At 36.2% G+C, this 13,597-nt stretch overlaps 1 protein-coding gene across 2 annotated transcripts in view; it reads left to right on the top strand.

The window, feature by feature from the left end:
* SLF2 (SMC5-SMC6 complex localization factor 2) overlaps window positions 1-13,597 on the top strand; it is a 47,918-nt gene that overhangs the window by 28,987 nt on the left and 5,334 nt on the right. For both annotated transcript variants that reach the window (XM_041737221.1, XM_041737229.1), the window contains exons 13-19: window positions 125-301; window positions 2,103-2,200; window positions 2,789-2,876; window positions 4,323-4,454; window positions 4,911-4,988; window positions 10,521-10,607; window positions 13,394-13,462. In XM_041737221.1, coding sequence (XP_041593155.1) covers window positions 125-301; window positions 2,103-2,200; window positions 2,789-2,876; window positions 4,323-4,454; window positions 4,911-4,988; window positions 10,521-10,607; window positions 13,394-13,462 — 729 coding nt within the window. The remainder of the gene's footprint in view (window positions 1-124; window positions 302-2,102; window positions 2,201-2,788; window positions 2,877-4,322; window positions 4,455-4,910; window positions 4,989-10,520; window positions 10,608-13,393; window positions 13,463-13,597) is intronic.

Genomic DNA, 13,597 nt, shown 5'->3' with positions numbered 1-13,597 from the left:
CTTCTTTTTCCAGACATTTGATGTTTTTTACTTCTGCATTTTTTGTCAGAAAGTTTTTATAATTTAAACTCTCCAAGTGAAATTTATCTCCTTAAGTTGTTTTATCTCTGCACTTCTGTCACAGTTTCTCGGCTTGTGTACATCCATACATCCAGAAGGTTACCAAGATCGTGAAATAATGTTGTTGATTTTAATGTTGTTTAAAATGAGTTTGGAGAAACAGCTGAAACAGATTCCTCTAGTGGACTTTCAGAGCCTCCTGATAAATCTGATGAAAAATATTAGAGATTGGAACACAAAGGTAAACCATACTTAAAGCCTTTATATTGATTTTAGCATTGTTTTTTTATATACCATCACAACTTGACTTTCATGGTGCATATGGAATTACTATTTTCTAGCCTGTTAAGATCTCTAACATATGAAAAATAAACTAAGGAAGGGACTATCTTCGCTGGAACTGTATTTTGTTTTTTTACGATTTTATTTATTTATTTGAGAGAGAGAACAGAAGCCGGAGAAGGGAGAAGCAGACTCCCTGCTGAGCAGGTTGCTGAACTCGGGGCTCAATCCCAGGACCCTGAGATTATGACCTGAGCCGCAGGCATGTGATTAACTGATCAGTTAATCGTCCAGGCACCCAAGGAACTGTATTATTTAAATTTATGGTAACTGAATCTTCTCTAAAACTGCAGCTATTCATTTTTTTTTTTAAGTGTTTTTTGGGAATTACTGTGGGCCCAGCATTAATGTGTTAGAAATACAGCCATGAAAAAGACAAATCCATTGCCTTTATGGCAGTTTTATGTTAGAGAGTTAAATAATAAAGTAAATGTAGATTATAATATCATGTCAAGTTGTAGTAAGGACCACAAATTAAAATAAAGCAAGACATGGGTGTAGAGAATAATAGCAAGGCAGGGATCCTCTGCTGTTTCAGATAAGGCAGTCAGGGAAGGCCCTTCTGAAGTGACCTTTAGGAAAGACCTACATGAAATGGTGAGGCAAAGTCACACAACAAAAATTTGAGTTGAATATCTATAGCCATATTAATGGTAAATGTGTATAATATTTGTTAGGTTTTTAAGAATTCTATTTTTTAGAACCTTTTTTGGTGGAAGATTTCAAAAGTGCAAAAATAGACAAGTATGATGAACCCATAAGTACTTATCACCCAGCCTCAGCAATTAACAGGACATAATCAACCTTGTCCCATCTGTTACCCTCATCCCATAGTTTCTTCCCCTACTCAGAGATTATTTTGAAGCAATTTTGTTAGACTTGAAATACTGAAATAGTTGAGGATCCCTAAAATGCAAGAAATCCCAGGTCAGAAACATGATCTTCTGCAGCTTTCATTATATACCTCTAGGGTATTTGTATTTAGGTCTATTTAGGAGCACCTGGGTGGCTCAGTTGATTAAGTGTCCAACTCTTAATTTCGACTCAGGTCATGATCTCAGGGCCCTGGAATGGAGCCCCCAGTTCTGCTCTGTACTCAGCGGGGAGTCTGCTTAAGGATTCTCTTCTCTCTCCCTCTGCACCTCCCTCCACTCAAACATGCTCCCTCTCTTTCTCTGTCTAAAATTAATCAATCAATCAATCTTAAATTAGATTTATTTAGATTTAGATTCTCCTGGAGAGGACTGTTTAGATGCAGGTATAGGTATGCCATAGCACAAAACATGAAAGCCAAGTGAGATTCTGATTAGTATATCTGTTCAGTCTCTTCCAAAGTTCATTTATTTGTTTTTTAAGATTTTATTTATTTATTCATGAGAGACAGAGAGGCAGAGACACAGAGGCAGAAGGAGAAGCAAGCTCCATGCAGGGTGCCTGACGCGGGACTCAATCCCACGATTCCCAGTATCACACCCTGGACCGAAGGCAGGTGCTAAACCGACGAGCCACCCAGGGATCCCCTCTTCCAAAGTTTAAAACTGAATCTGTGTACTGTGTCTGTTTTAGCAGGTCCTAGACTCCATGCTTTTCTGAAAATGAGGCTCTTTTTATAATAATGCTTCCATAATGGCAAGAAGGGATGGTGGATGATTTAGTTCCACTGACCTATTTGAAAAATCTTGCTTATTCTTTGTTTTCAGGTGCCTGAACTCTGTCTGGCCATAAATGAGCTGTCTAGTCATCCACACAACCTTCTGTGGTTGGTACAGCTGGTCCCTAACTGGACATCACGTGGAAGGTATAGAAAATTGAGAAATAAACATCAAGAAAAATTTATATTTACATTAATGAAATACTTTGGTCCTTTATTCTCTTTCATCATTCTTTGAATGTTGGATCAGTCTTTTATTTCATAGTTGGCCATGGAGAAAGGCATTGTGACAGCCTGATTCTAATGCTTTTGTGATATCCTTGCATTTTGTGATATCCTTGATTTTTAATTTTAGCTTATAACAATACAGATGGCACATATCATGAAAATGAATGAGTTAAAAAAAAGAAAATGAGTTTTTTTTCTTTTTATTTTACTTTAGTAAACATAAATGTGAGCAATAAAATAGATTTTCTTTCAGTGAATCAGCAGGGCCAAAGATAAAGGCTCTTAATGATTTGCCTGAGTTTCAGACAATTCTAACTTAATGTACAAATATTTTACGTGAAAATCTTACAGTTCTATTAAAGTTTATATGTTCTTGTACTGCCGTCTCTTGAAATATTAGCTATGTTTCCATTTAGAAGGACTCCTTTGGGCTCATTTATTTGCATCTTTGCATCTCAAACAGTATTGATTAAAATGCATTCTAAATACTTTAAATTCTAATTCCAGGCAACTAAGACAGTGCCTCAGCCTAGTGATTATTTCAAAGCTTTTGGATGAGAAACATGAAGATATCCCTAATGCCAGTAATCTGCAGGTATAAATAATATTTTTGTTTTCTTTTCATAAATGGGAAAGATAGTGAGGTATAAGGAAAAGTGATGGTTCTTAAGTCAAAAGTTCTGAGGTTAGGTCTCAACTCTCAAGCATAATTATATAGTTCATATAAACTTTAAAATGGTACTTAACTCTTGAGATCCATTACATGGACATGATATCATACCCAATACCATAAGGTTAATTGTGGACAATTAGATGAATCAATGTATAAATACTAGTGGGAAAATCAAAATGTGATATATATGAGACTATTAGTTCACCTTATCAAGGTTAGCGATTTTATCATAAGATTAGAAGTTGCAGAACTATTATACATAATTGCATCTTGTACTTGTTTTTTTAAGTTTTTAAATTTTTTTATTTTTATTTTTTAAAGATTTATTTATTTATTCATGAGAGACACAGAGAGAGGCAAAGGCAAAGAAAGACAAGAGAAGCAGGCTCCTCAAAGGGAGCCCAATGCGGGACTCGATTCCCCAACCCGGGATCATGCCCTGAGCCTAAGGCAGATACCCAGCTGCTGAGCTACCCAGGCATCCCCTTGTGCCTGTTTTAATATTAAATAATCCTTAAATTGTAGGGCTTAAACATGGTTGTCCTCTAGTACTCGTTCAGTAGTAAATATATCCTGTATATATGAATGGGTTTAAGTATGTCCAAAGGAAGCTCCACTGAGAGGTCCTGAAAGCTTTTTACAAACATTAATAGCACTGAGGGAGCTATGGGGGCTACACATGGTTGGAATTTTAAAACTCAACATCTAACCTGTTCTAGATGTGTTCTTGTATGAATTGCAATTTAATACAAATGCTCTTTTCTCTACTAGGACCTAGGGATGAAAATATAAATTAGAGACTCTGCTCTTGAAAACAGAATCTAGGATGAAACTAAATAAACCAGCCATTTTAGTACAGTGTAGTAAGAATGATAGAAGTATGCACAGGGTGCTGTGAGACAGAGAGATTGCAAGGGACAGCTGGTTTCTTCATTAGCAGAGTTCAAGTAGATTTGATTCCAGATATATGGGGACCATTTCTGAGCCACCAGGCAAATAGCTGTCAGTTCTTTCAGTGATACTTCCATCAAAAAAGAATTCTTTTCAGAATTCAGGGACTTCTACTCTTAGAGAGATTTAGCTTTGCTGACTTTAAAATAATTTCACAGAGAAAGCATTCTGTTTGGCCTCTATTGTAATGCCATTTGGTCTCCTCCTTGAGCTTTTATCCTCAATTACAAATATCAAATCTTTTAATTTAAAATCCCTTCTAAGCAAATGAGAACTTTTAAGTAAAGGAGAATTGGATATCCCTGGACTATAAAGAAAGCTAAAGGGACAAAATTAGAGAAGGCAAAATGAACAGAGGACCACTGAAAAAAAGATTAAGAAAGAGCAACTGTTCAATTTCTCCTCTTCTGTTGATAGATATCAGTCCTACATCGCTATCTTGTACAAATGAAGCCTTCTGATTTGTTGAAGAAAATGGTCTTGAAGAAAAGGGCTGAACAGCCAAATGGCACTATTGATGATAGTCTTCATTTGGAACTTGAAAAGCAGGTATCTGGGGCTAGATCATCTCTCAAAAGAATACATATAACTGGTGCCAGTTTCCTAATGACAAGCTAATAGCATAGGCATTTCTGGATTTAGAGACTTAGGTACATTCTAGCAACACATTTATAAAGTGCATGATATTTTTTACTTACAGCTGTCATGAAATTCTTCAGTAACCCTGAGAGTTGAGAATTGAGGTCAAACGATGGTTGTTGGTAATTTAATACTGGGAATATTTTTTGGTACTCCTTTACTAGGGCAGTTGCAAGATGGCTAAGGAAATGCACTTGATTTAGAAATCAGGAAGCCTAGGTTAAATGTTTGGCTTTTCCTGACTTACCACCTCAGTCAACTTAGCAAATTCTTAGTCCTTCCTGGGCAACTCTCCTAATGTGTAAAAAACTGGGATGGTATCTATGCTAGCTAATTCATGGGTGTTTTCTTTTATTTCTCTAACAGGCATATTACCTGACGTACATTCTTCTTCATTTAGTTGGTGAAGTTAGTTGTTCTCATTCTTTTTCTTCTGGACAACGGGTAGGTAGTTTTTAGTATTTTCTTGTTTTTAATAAGTGCCACTATTGATGGAATGAATGAACATTCTTTATATAGTAGAAAATTTTGTAAAAGTTAACTTTGGGTTTACTATAGAAATCCCAGTATACACTGGAAAAAGAGAAGTAATAGTAACTTTGCAACCATATCTTCGGCAAGAATTATTTATCTGCACATTAGTTCTGTTTGTAGTGGAGTGTAATTTAACCATCATAACTTGACAACAGTGTAATACCAGGGTCACCAAATGGACCAGCTCTTAGCTGGTGTCTTCCCATCTCTTCTCCCACTATACTTTTTTTTTCTTTAGAAATAATATTGGGAAAAAAAATAATATTTGACTTCAAAATTAAACTAATAGTAAGTCAGGCTACTTTACATATGCATTTCTTAATTATATCCCCATGTCAAGATTTTCATTTTGAATTATTCTTTCCTTCCCATACTTCCATAATCCATACTTCTGGAGAAAGTTCTTATTTAAGTCATCATATTTCATACTGTAGGTATTCCAACCTGTTTTAAAACTTAATATTACCTCCTTAGGCATTGTGAAAAGGACATAAGACTGGTTAATGAGGGGTTTTCTTAGGTTTTATTGTTTGTTTGGCTTTTGGTTTTTTTGTTGTTGTTTTTTAAGGAGACAGTGTTACATTGGTTTCAGGTGTACAACATAGGGATTCTACAGGTTTATATGTTATGCTATGCTCACCACAAGTGTAACTACCATACGTCACCATGAAGCACTATTACAATACCATTGACTATACTTCCTATGCTATACCCTTTTATCCCCATGACTTACTCATTCCATACCTGGAAATCTGTATCTCCCACTCCCCTTCAGCCATTTTGCATAGCCTTTCACTGTCCCCCACCCACCTACCCTCTGGGAACCATCAGTTTGTTCTCTGTATTTATAGGTCTGTTTCTGCTTTTTGTTTGTTTATTTACTTACTTTGTTTTTTAGGTTTCACATATAAGTGAAATCATACAGTATTTATCTTTCTCTGTCTTATTTCACTTTCACTTAACACTCTAGGTTCATCCATTTGTCTCATATGGCAAGATTTCATTTTTTTTTCTGGCTGTATTCTATTTTATATATATATACACACATATCTATTATATATATATATATATACACATATATATGTGTGTACACACACATATATACCACATCTTAATCTATTCACCTGTCACTGGACACTTAAGTTGCTTCCATTCTCGGCTATTTTAAATAATGCTGCAGTAAACATAGGGGTGCATATATTTTTTCAAATTAGTACTTTTGTTTTCTTTGGGTAAATATCCAGTAATAGAGTGAGTCATTTGGTATTTCTGTTTAAATTTTTGAGGAACCTCCATGCGGCTTTCCATGCTGATCACACCAGTTCACATTCGCACCAGTAGTTACATGGGGGTTCCTTTTTCTCCATCTTTGCCAACACTTGCTATTTCTTGTCTTTTGATTCTAGCCATTCTGTTAAGTGTAAGGTGATGTGGCCCATTGTCTCATTTCAAGGATCAATTTGCAACAATTTGAAATGCCATCTTTATTACATGTTCAATTCCCAGTTCTGTTTCTGGACTCTTTTCCATCAATCTATTTGCTCTTCCTGTCCCAAGACAACAGTTTTAATTAACTTTATTTTTACGTAGTGTATTTGATATCTGATATAGATCTGTTCACTTATTTTCAAAATATTTTAAAATATTTTCCAGCATTTTCTGTTTAAGATGATAGTTATTTTTTCTGCAAGTGAGTTTTATTATTTATATATTTTTTAAAAGATTATTTATTTATTCATGAGAGACACACACACACACAGAGAGAGAGAGAGGCAGAGACACAGGCAGAGGGAGAAGCAAGCTCCATGCAGGGAGCCTGACGTGGGACTCGATCCCGATCCCGGTTCTCCAGGACCACACCCTGGGCTGATGGGGCACTGAAACGCTGAACTGCAAGTGAGTTTTAGAATCAGTTTGTGCTGGGGTGCCTGGGTGGCTCAGTCAGTTAAGCCTCTGACTCTTGATCTCAGCTCAGGTCTCGATCTCAGGGTCATGACTTCAAGCCCTTCCTTGGGCCCATGTTGGGTGTGGAGCCTACTTAAAAAAAAAAAAAAAGAATCAATTTCTGCCTCCACCCCCCTAAAAAATGTTGTTGCAATTCTTATGCATTCATAGATCATTTTGGGATGTTTCTCCATGTCTTCTATATCCTTGAGTAAACTTTGATTTGATTTGATTTTTTTAACTTTATTTTTAATTATATTTATTTTTCTTTCACTTTTTTTTTTAAGAGTTTATTCATTTGAAATAGAGAGGTATGCCTGGGTGGCTCAGCGGTTGAACTTCTGCCTTTGGCTCAGGGCATGATCCCAGGATTCGGGATCGAGTCCCACATCAGGCTCCCTGCAAGGATCCTGCTTCTCTCTCAGGCTGTGTCTCTGCCTCTCTCTCTGTGTGTATCTCTCATGAATAAATAAATAAAATATTTTTTTAAGAAAAGAGCAGTGGGGAAGGACAGAAGCAGAGGGAAAAAGCAGACTTCCCACTGAGCAGGGAGCCCAACACAGGGCTTGATTCCAGAACCCTGGGAAGAGGACCTGAGCCAAAGGCCGACACCCAACTGATTGAGCCACTCAGGCACCCCTGTATACAGATGGCAAAAAGATACATGAAAAGATGTTTAATACCACTAATAATCAAGGAAATTAAAATCAAAACCACAATGAGATATCTTTTTGCCATCTGTATATCTTCTTTGGAAAAATATCTGTTTAGGTCTTCTGCCCATTTTTTTATTGTAGGGTTTTGTTTGTTTGTTTTTTGTTTTTTATATATTTTGGACATTAACCCCTTATCAGATAATGTCATTTGCAGATATCTTCTCACATTTAGTAGTTGCCTTTTCATTTTGTTGATGGTTTCCTTCTCTGTGTAGTAGTCTGTGTATTTTTTTTTTTTTTTTTAATTTTTATTTATTTATGATAGTCACAGAGAGAGAGAGAGAGACGCAGAGACACAGGCAGAGGAAGAAGCAGGCTCCATGCACCGGGAGCCCGACGTGGGATTCGATCCAGGGTCTCCCGGATCGCGCCCTGGGCCAAAGGCAGGCGCCAAACCGCTGCGCCACCCAGGGATCCCATAGTCTGTGTATTTTTATAAACACCATTGTAAATAGAATTTTGTTTGCTCTCCTCTTTTTGTTGTTGTTGTTTATTTATTTAAGTAACTTCTGTACCCAACATGGGACTTGAATTCACAACCCCGAGATTAAGTCACATGCTCCCTTGACTGAGCCTGCCACTGCCCCTAAAACTGCTCTCCTGATTGGAACCTAATGTAGTCATCTATCTGTTTTACTCTTATGTGGTCTTCACATTCTTTTAATTTTTTTTTCTTTTTTTTTTTTGGTTAAAGCAATGATTACTGTTTAAAAATTCAATTATTATAAGGGCACCTGGGTGGCTCAGTGGTTGAGCATCTGCCTTTGGCTCAGGTCGTGATCCTGGGGTCCTGGGATCAAGTCCCACATCAGGCTCCTTGCTGGGAACCTGCTTCTCCCTTTCTCTATGTCTCTGTCTCTCTCTCTCTCTATCTCTATCTCTTATGAGTAAAATATAAAATCTTTTTTAAAAAGTTAAAAAAGGGATGCCTGGGTGGCTCAGTGCTTGAGTACCTGCCTTCAGCCCAGGGCATGATCCTGGAGTCCTGGGATTGAGTCCCACATCGGGCTCCCTACAAGGAGCCTGCTTCTCTCTCTGCCTATGTCTCTGCTTCTCTCTCTCTCTCTCTGTCTCTCATGAATAAACAAATTAAATCTTAAAAAAAAAAAGTAAAAAAAATTTCAATTATTATAAAACTATATAAAGTAGAAAGTAAAAGACTCCCATGCCCTCCTATAAATTTCTCCATAATTTATGTATATACTAACTTATTACCTTAATGAAAATGGAGTCATACTATTCATATTATTTGCAACTTATCTTTTTTATTGCCGTAAGATATTAACACTTCTAATAACTATAGTATTTCAAAATCTTTACCAATGAACATTGTATTATGCTCTTTGTAATTATACACAGACTAACTTGAACATGCTATTTGCATGTCTACCAACCTATATAAGCATTTCTGTAGAAAACTAGAATTGGAATTGCTAGATCAAAGGTTGTCAATTTTTCAAGTTTAAATTATTGTAAAATAATGGTTATCACGTTTCCCTTCAAAAAAGTGTCTATTTATATTCTCACCTTAATATATTCAACCTTACTATACTGTATGTATGACAGTGAATGTTTTGGACAATACACATCTAAAACTTAAGACACTTAATTTCTCAAGAAACTTTTTTTTTTTTTTTTTTTTTTTTTTTTATGATAGTCACAGAGAGAGAGAGAGAGGCAGAGACACAGGCAGAGGGAGAAGCAGGCTCCATGCACCGGGAGCCTGATGTGGGACTCGATCCTGGGTCCCCAGGATCGCGCCCTGGGCCAAAGGCAGGCGCCAAACCGCTGCGCCACCCAGGGATCCCTCAAGAAACTATTTTTATGGGATCCCTGGGTGGCTCGGTGGTTTGATGCTTGCCTTCGGCCCAGGGCGTGACCCTGGAGTCCCGGGATTGAATCCTGCATCAGGTGCCCTGCTTGGAGCCTGCTTCTCCCTCTGCCTCTCTCTCTCTGTCTCTCATGAATAAATAAATAAAATCTTTATTAAAGGGCAGCCCAGGTGGCTCAGCGGTTTAGTGCCGCCTTCAACCCAGGGCGTGATCCTGGAGACCCGGGATCAAGTCCCACATCGGCCGCCCTGCATGGAGCCTGCTTCTTCCTCTGCCTGCGTCTCTGCCTCTCTCTCTGTGTGTGTGTCACTCATGAATAAATAAATAAAATATTTTTTTAAAAAATCTTTATTAAAAAAAAAAACTTTTTAAACCTTGTTTTGTTCATAGAGAAAAAGTAAGCTGTTACTTGAATATTCCGTTAGAGAATATGTTAAAAAAGAAGGAGGAGCATCTGAGTGGCTCAGTCAGCTAAGCTTCTGCCTTTGACTCAGTCATGATCCTAGAGTCCTGGGATTAAGCCCCTTGTTAGGCTCCCTGCTCAACAGGGAGTCTGCTTCTACCTCCCTCTGTCCTTCCCTCTCCCCCTGCTTATGCTCTCTTTCTCTCTGAAATAAATAAATAAAATCTTAAAAAGGACTCTTTAAATTTCTGAGCATAAATCACAGTCAGAATTCACATTTTCATTAATGTAGCTTAATATATAACAAAACAACTCTCATGTTTGTATATATTTTTATGTTAATTAGCAGTAAACCTTAACAGTCTTACTGTTGTGGCAGTTACTGTTTTCACTAATAGGACTACTATTACATTATGGTTAATATCAGAAATCACTAACTAGAGAAAGAGATTTTTAAATGATTGTTAGTTGTTCTAGCAACATCATCTCCTCTGTTAAATTGCAATGCTTCAGAGTTGTTTTCATCCCTCATGTTTGTTTTGCACAGAAACACTTCGTGCATCTCTGTGGGGCTTTGGAAAAGCATGTTAAGTGTGATATTAGGGAAGATGCTAGACTATTCTATAGAACTAAGGTAAGTGTGTTTTTTATAAGAATTGTTAGGTTTTGATGTTGTTTGGCCATTAATTAATGGAAATTAATATTTGAGAAAAAGAAGCACATAAGCCTCTCTTTAAAAGAAAATATAAGATGAGAAATATAACTTTTTCCTTTAATAACAAATCAACTTCTAGTAAATACTTCTAGCTAGATTAAAAGTGAAAGTAGGAATGCCTCAAAAAAAAAAGAAAGAAAGTAGGGATGCTTGGGTGGCCCAGTGGTTGAGCGTCTGCCTTTGGCTTAGTGTGACCCTGGAATCCTAAGATTGAGTCCCACATTGGGCTCCCCACAGGGAGCCTGCTTCTCCCTTGACCTGTGTCTCTGCCTCTCTCTCTGTATCTCTCATGAATAAATAAATAAAACATTAAGAATAAAATAAAATAAAAGGAGAGGCACCTGGCTGGCTCAGTCAGTAGAGCATGTGACTCTTCATCTTGGGTTCATGAATTCAAGTCCCACATTGGGTGAAGAGATTACTTTAAAAAAAATGAAAGAGAATATATATACAGTGGAATATTACTCAGCCATCAGAAAGAATGAATATCTACATCTACCATTTACATTGATGTGGATGGAACTGGAGGGTATTATGCTGATTGAAATAAGTCAATCAGAGAAAGACAATTATATGGTTTCACTCATAGGTGGAATATAAGAAACAGTAAAAGGGACCATAAGGGAAAGGAGGGAAACTGAGTGGGGAAAAATTAGAGAGGAAGACAAACCATGAGAGTCTCCTAACTCTGAAAAACAAAGAGGGTTGCCGAAGGGGAGGTGGGTAACTGGCTAATAGGCATTAAGGAGGGCACACGATGAAATGCACTGGGTGTTATACTATATGTTGGCAAATTGAATTTAAATAAAAATAAATAAAAAATAATAAAACACTTTCCTAAAGTCAAAAAAGTGAAAGAGAAAAAAAATCTCAAGACAAATACATTTTTCATTTTACTATACTCGCTACTCTAAAACTCCTGACACCTGAAGAGAAAATTCTTCCAGTACTAATAAAACTTACAGTTTCTTTTTTCATGGTACAAAATTAAGATTTTTAGGCTTAAGTTAGTTTCGAGGATTAAAAGCATTGTTTAATTAAATATATGTTTTAAAAGTGGTTATAACATTTTGTGATGGTTGAAAACTTGTTTTGTTCATAGAGAAGAAATAAGTTATCTGTTATTCTTTGAATATCCTAATTAGAGAATGCAAGGTTTCTAATTAGAGAAGAAGATTTCTGAGTTCTGCATCACCCAATCTGAGCTCTATGATAGAAATAATTCAGCAGTAAGTTTACTAATCTTTTTTTTTTAAAGTTTAGTGTATTCAAAAACCATAGAAAAGCTGAATATGAGTATGGAGTTAGGAAAGCAACTTTAGTATTAATAAAATTATTTTTAACATTTTATCCTAAAACAAACTAAACACTTTTTTAAAAAACCTTTTCTTTTAAGGATTTTTTTTTTTTTTGGATTTTTTTAATTCTAAATCATCTTTGAGCATTTGTAGTGTAGCTGATTCTTTTTTGGCATTGTGTTTGGATAAGTCATTAAATGAAGTTTCAGCTTTGTAACTTTATATCTTACATTAATTAACTATAAAGGTTAGTCGTTTCAACAGTCCCCATTTGGATTTAGTATGTGTATATATTTTAGTAGATTTAAGTTAAATACAAAGATGAGCAATTAATGAAGTTGTATCAGATTGCAGATTTTCAGAAAAATGTAGGGGATAGCTCTTTGCCTTAGAGTGGAAACCAGTTTCAGAGAAGCACATTCTTTTGAACATTGACTAGAGTTACTGGCCCGTAGAACTTGGTGGTAGTGGCTACTGCTGACAGACATGCTAAAAGGGGACCACCCAAGGTTTTTGTTTCTTAAAGCTAAGGGCCGGCATAGATTGGTGCCAGAGCTCATCTTACTTAGAGTGTAGAGAGACACAGAGGTCTATGAAAATTGCGTTGGGGATGGTCTGCTAAGGAGTTTCCTCTTCACAACCTGTAATTGAAAAAGATGGTGATTATTTTAGAGAAACTGAATCGGCTGAACTCTAAATGGAGAAAAAAGTAGACCTTTTAATTTACTTTATAACTTTAAAGCAGCTATAAAATTCCTGACTGGTTTAAAACATTTTTCTGAAGCAGTTATATTTAAGAGCTAATTGAACATCTCTAGAGTGGTAGGAAATTTTGAGTTTCAGGCAGAGACTCACTAAGCCTTCAAATGTAGGAATATACCTATTATTTAAAGACAATTCATAGTACTTTGCAGAAACCTAGAGAGGCAGAAGAGTGAATCTTGGATCTTCTGATAGTGTGGAAAGGAACAAATGACAACTATTTTTGTGGCCTTGAGTCTTTCAAACAGAAATTGGAAAGACAATGAACAGCTAAAGCCTTAGGCCGTATACAAAACCCACACTTCAGCTCTATATGGGTGTTCAAAAGCCAACAAGTTAAAAATATAAGTGTCTTGAAGGTAGGGAAGGAATATGTTTTTTCTGGATGATCTTTAGTAACAAGTGGGAAAATAGAGTCCTAAGCATTCAGTAATTTAGATGATGGTGATGGATAAACGTCTTATATTAATCACTGATTTGAAAGTCTCTCCAGAAGATGAGTATTTTCTCTTTCTTGACAAAAATTAAGTTGAATTGTTGAGTGTGGGCCTGTCACAACTACCAGATCTTTTATATCAAGCATTAAATTGATTTTAGTTAAGAATGTTTTGATCTGATCCCTTTCCCCTTTTTGATATTTTTAAGGTTAAAGACTTGGTTGCCAGGATACATGGAAAATGGCAGGAAATAATCCAGAACTGTCGGCCTACTCAGGTGTCATTTTATTAAACAGTTTTATTTATTCTTAGTAGTATTGCTAAATGGTATTTCTTTATACTGTTTGAAAAAAGTATGCAGAGCACTTGCTTCTCCATGTCTTAAGATAAACTGAAAATTCCAGTTTAATTG

Source organism: Vulpes lagopus, chromosome 2 (assembly GCF_018345385.1).
Source record: "Vulpes lagopus strain Blue_001 chromosome 2, ASM1834538v1, whole genome shotgun sequence".
NCBI lineage: Eukaryota > Metazoa > Chordata > Mammalia > Carnivora > Canidae > Vulpes > Vulpes lagopus.
Note: the sequence above shows the minus strand (reverse complement) of the source record. Positions and strands in the feature narration are given on the sequence as shown.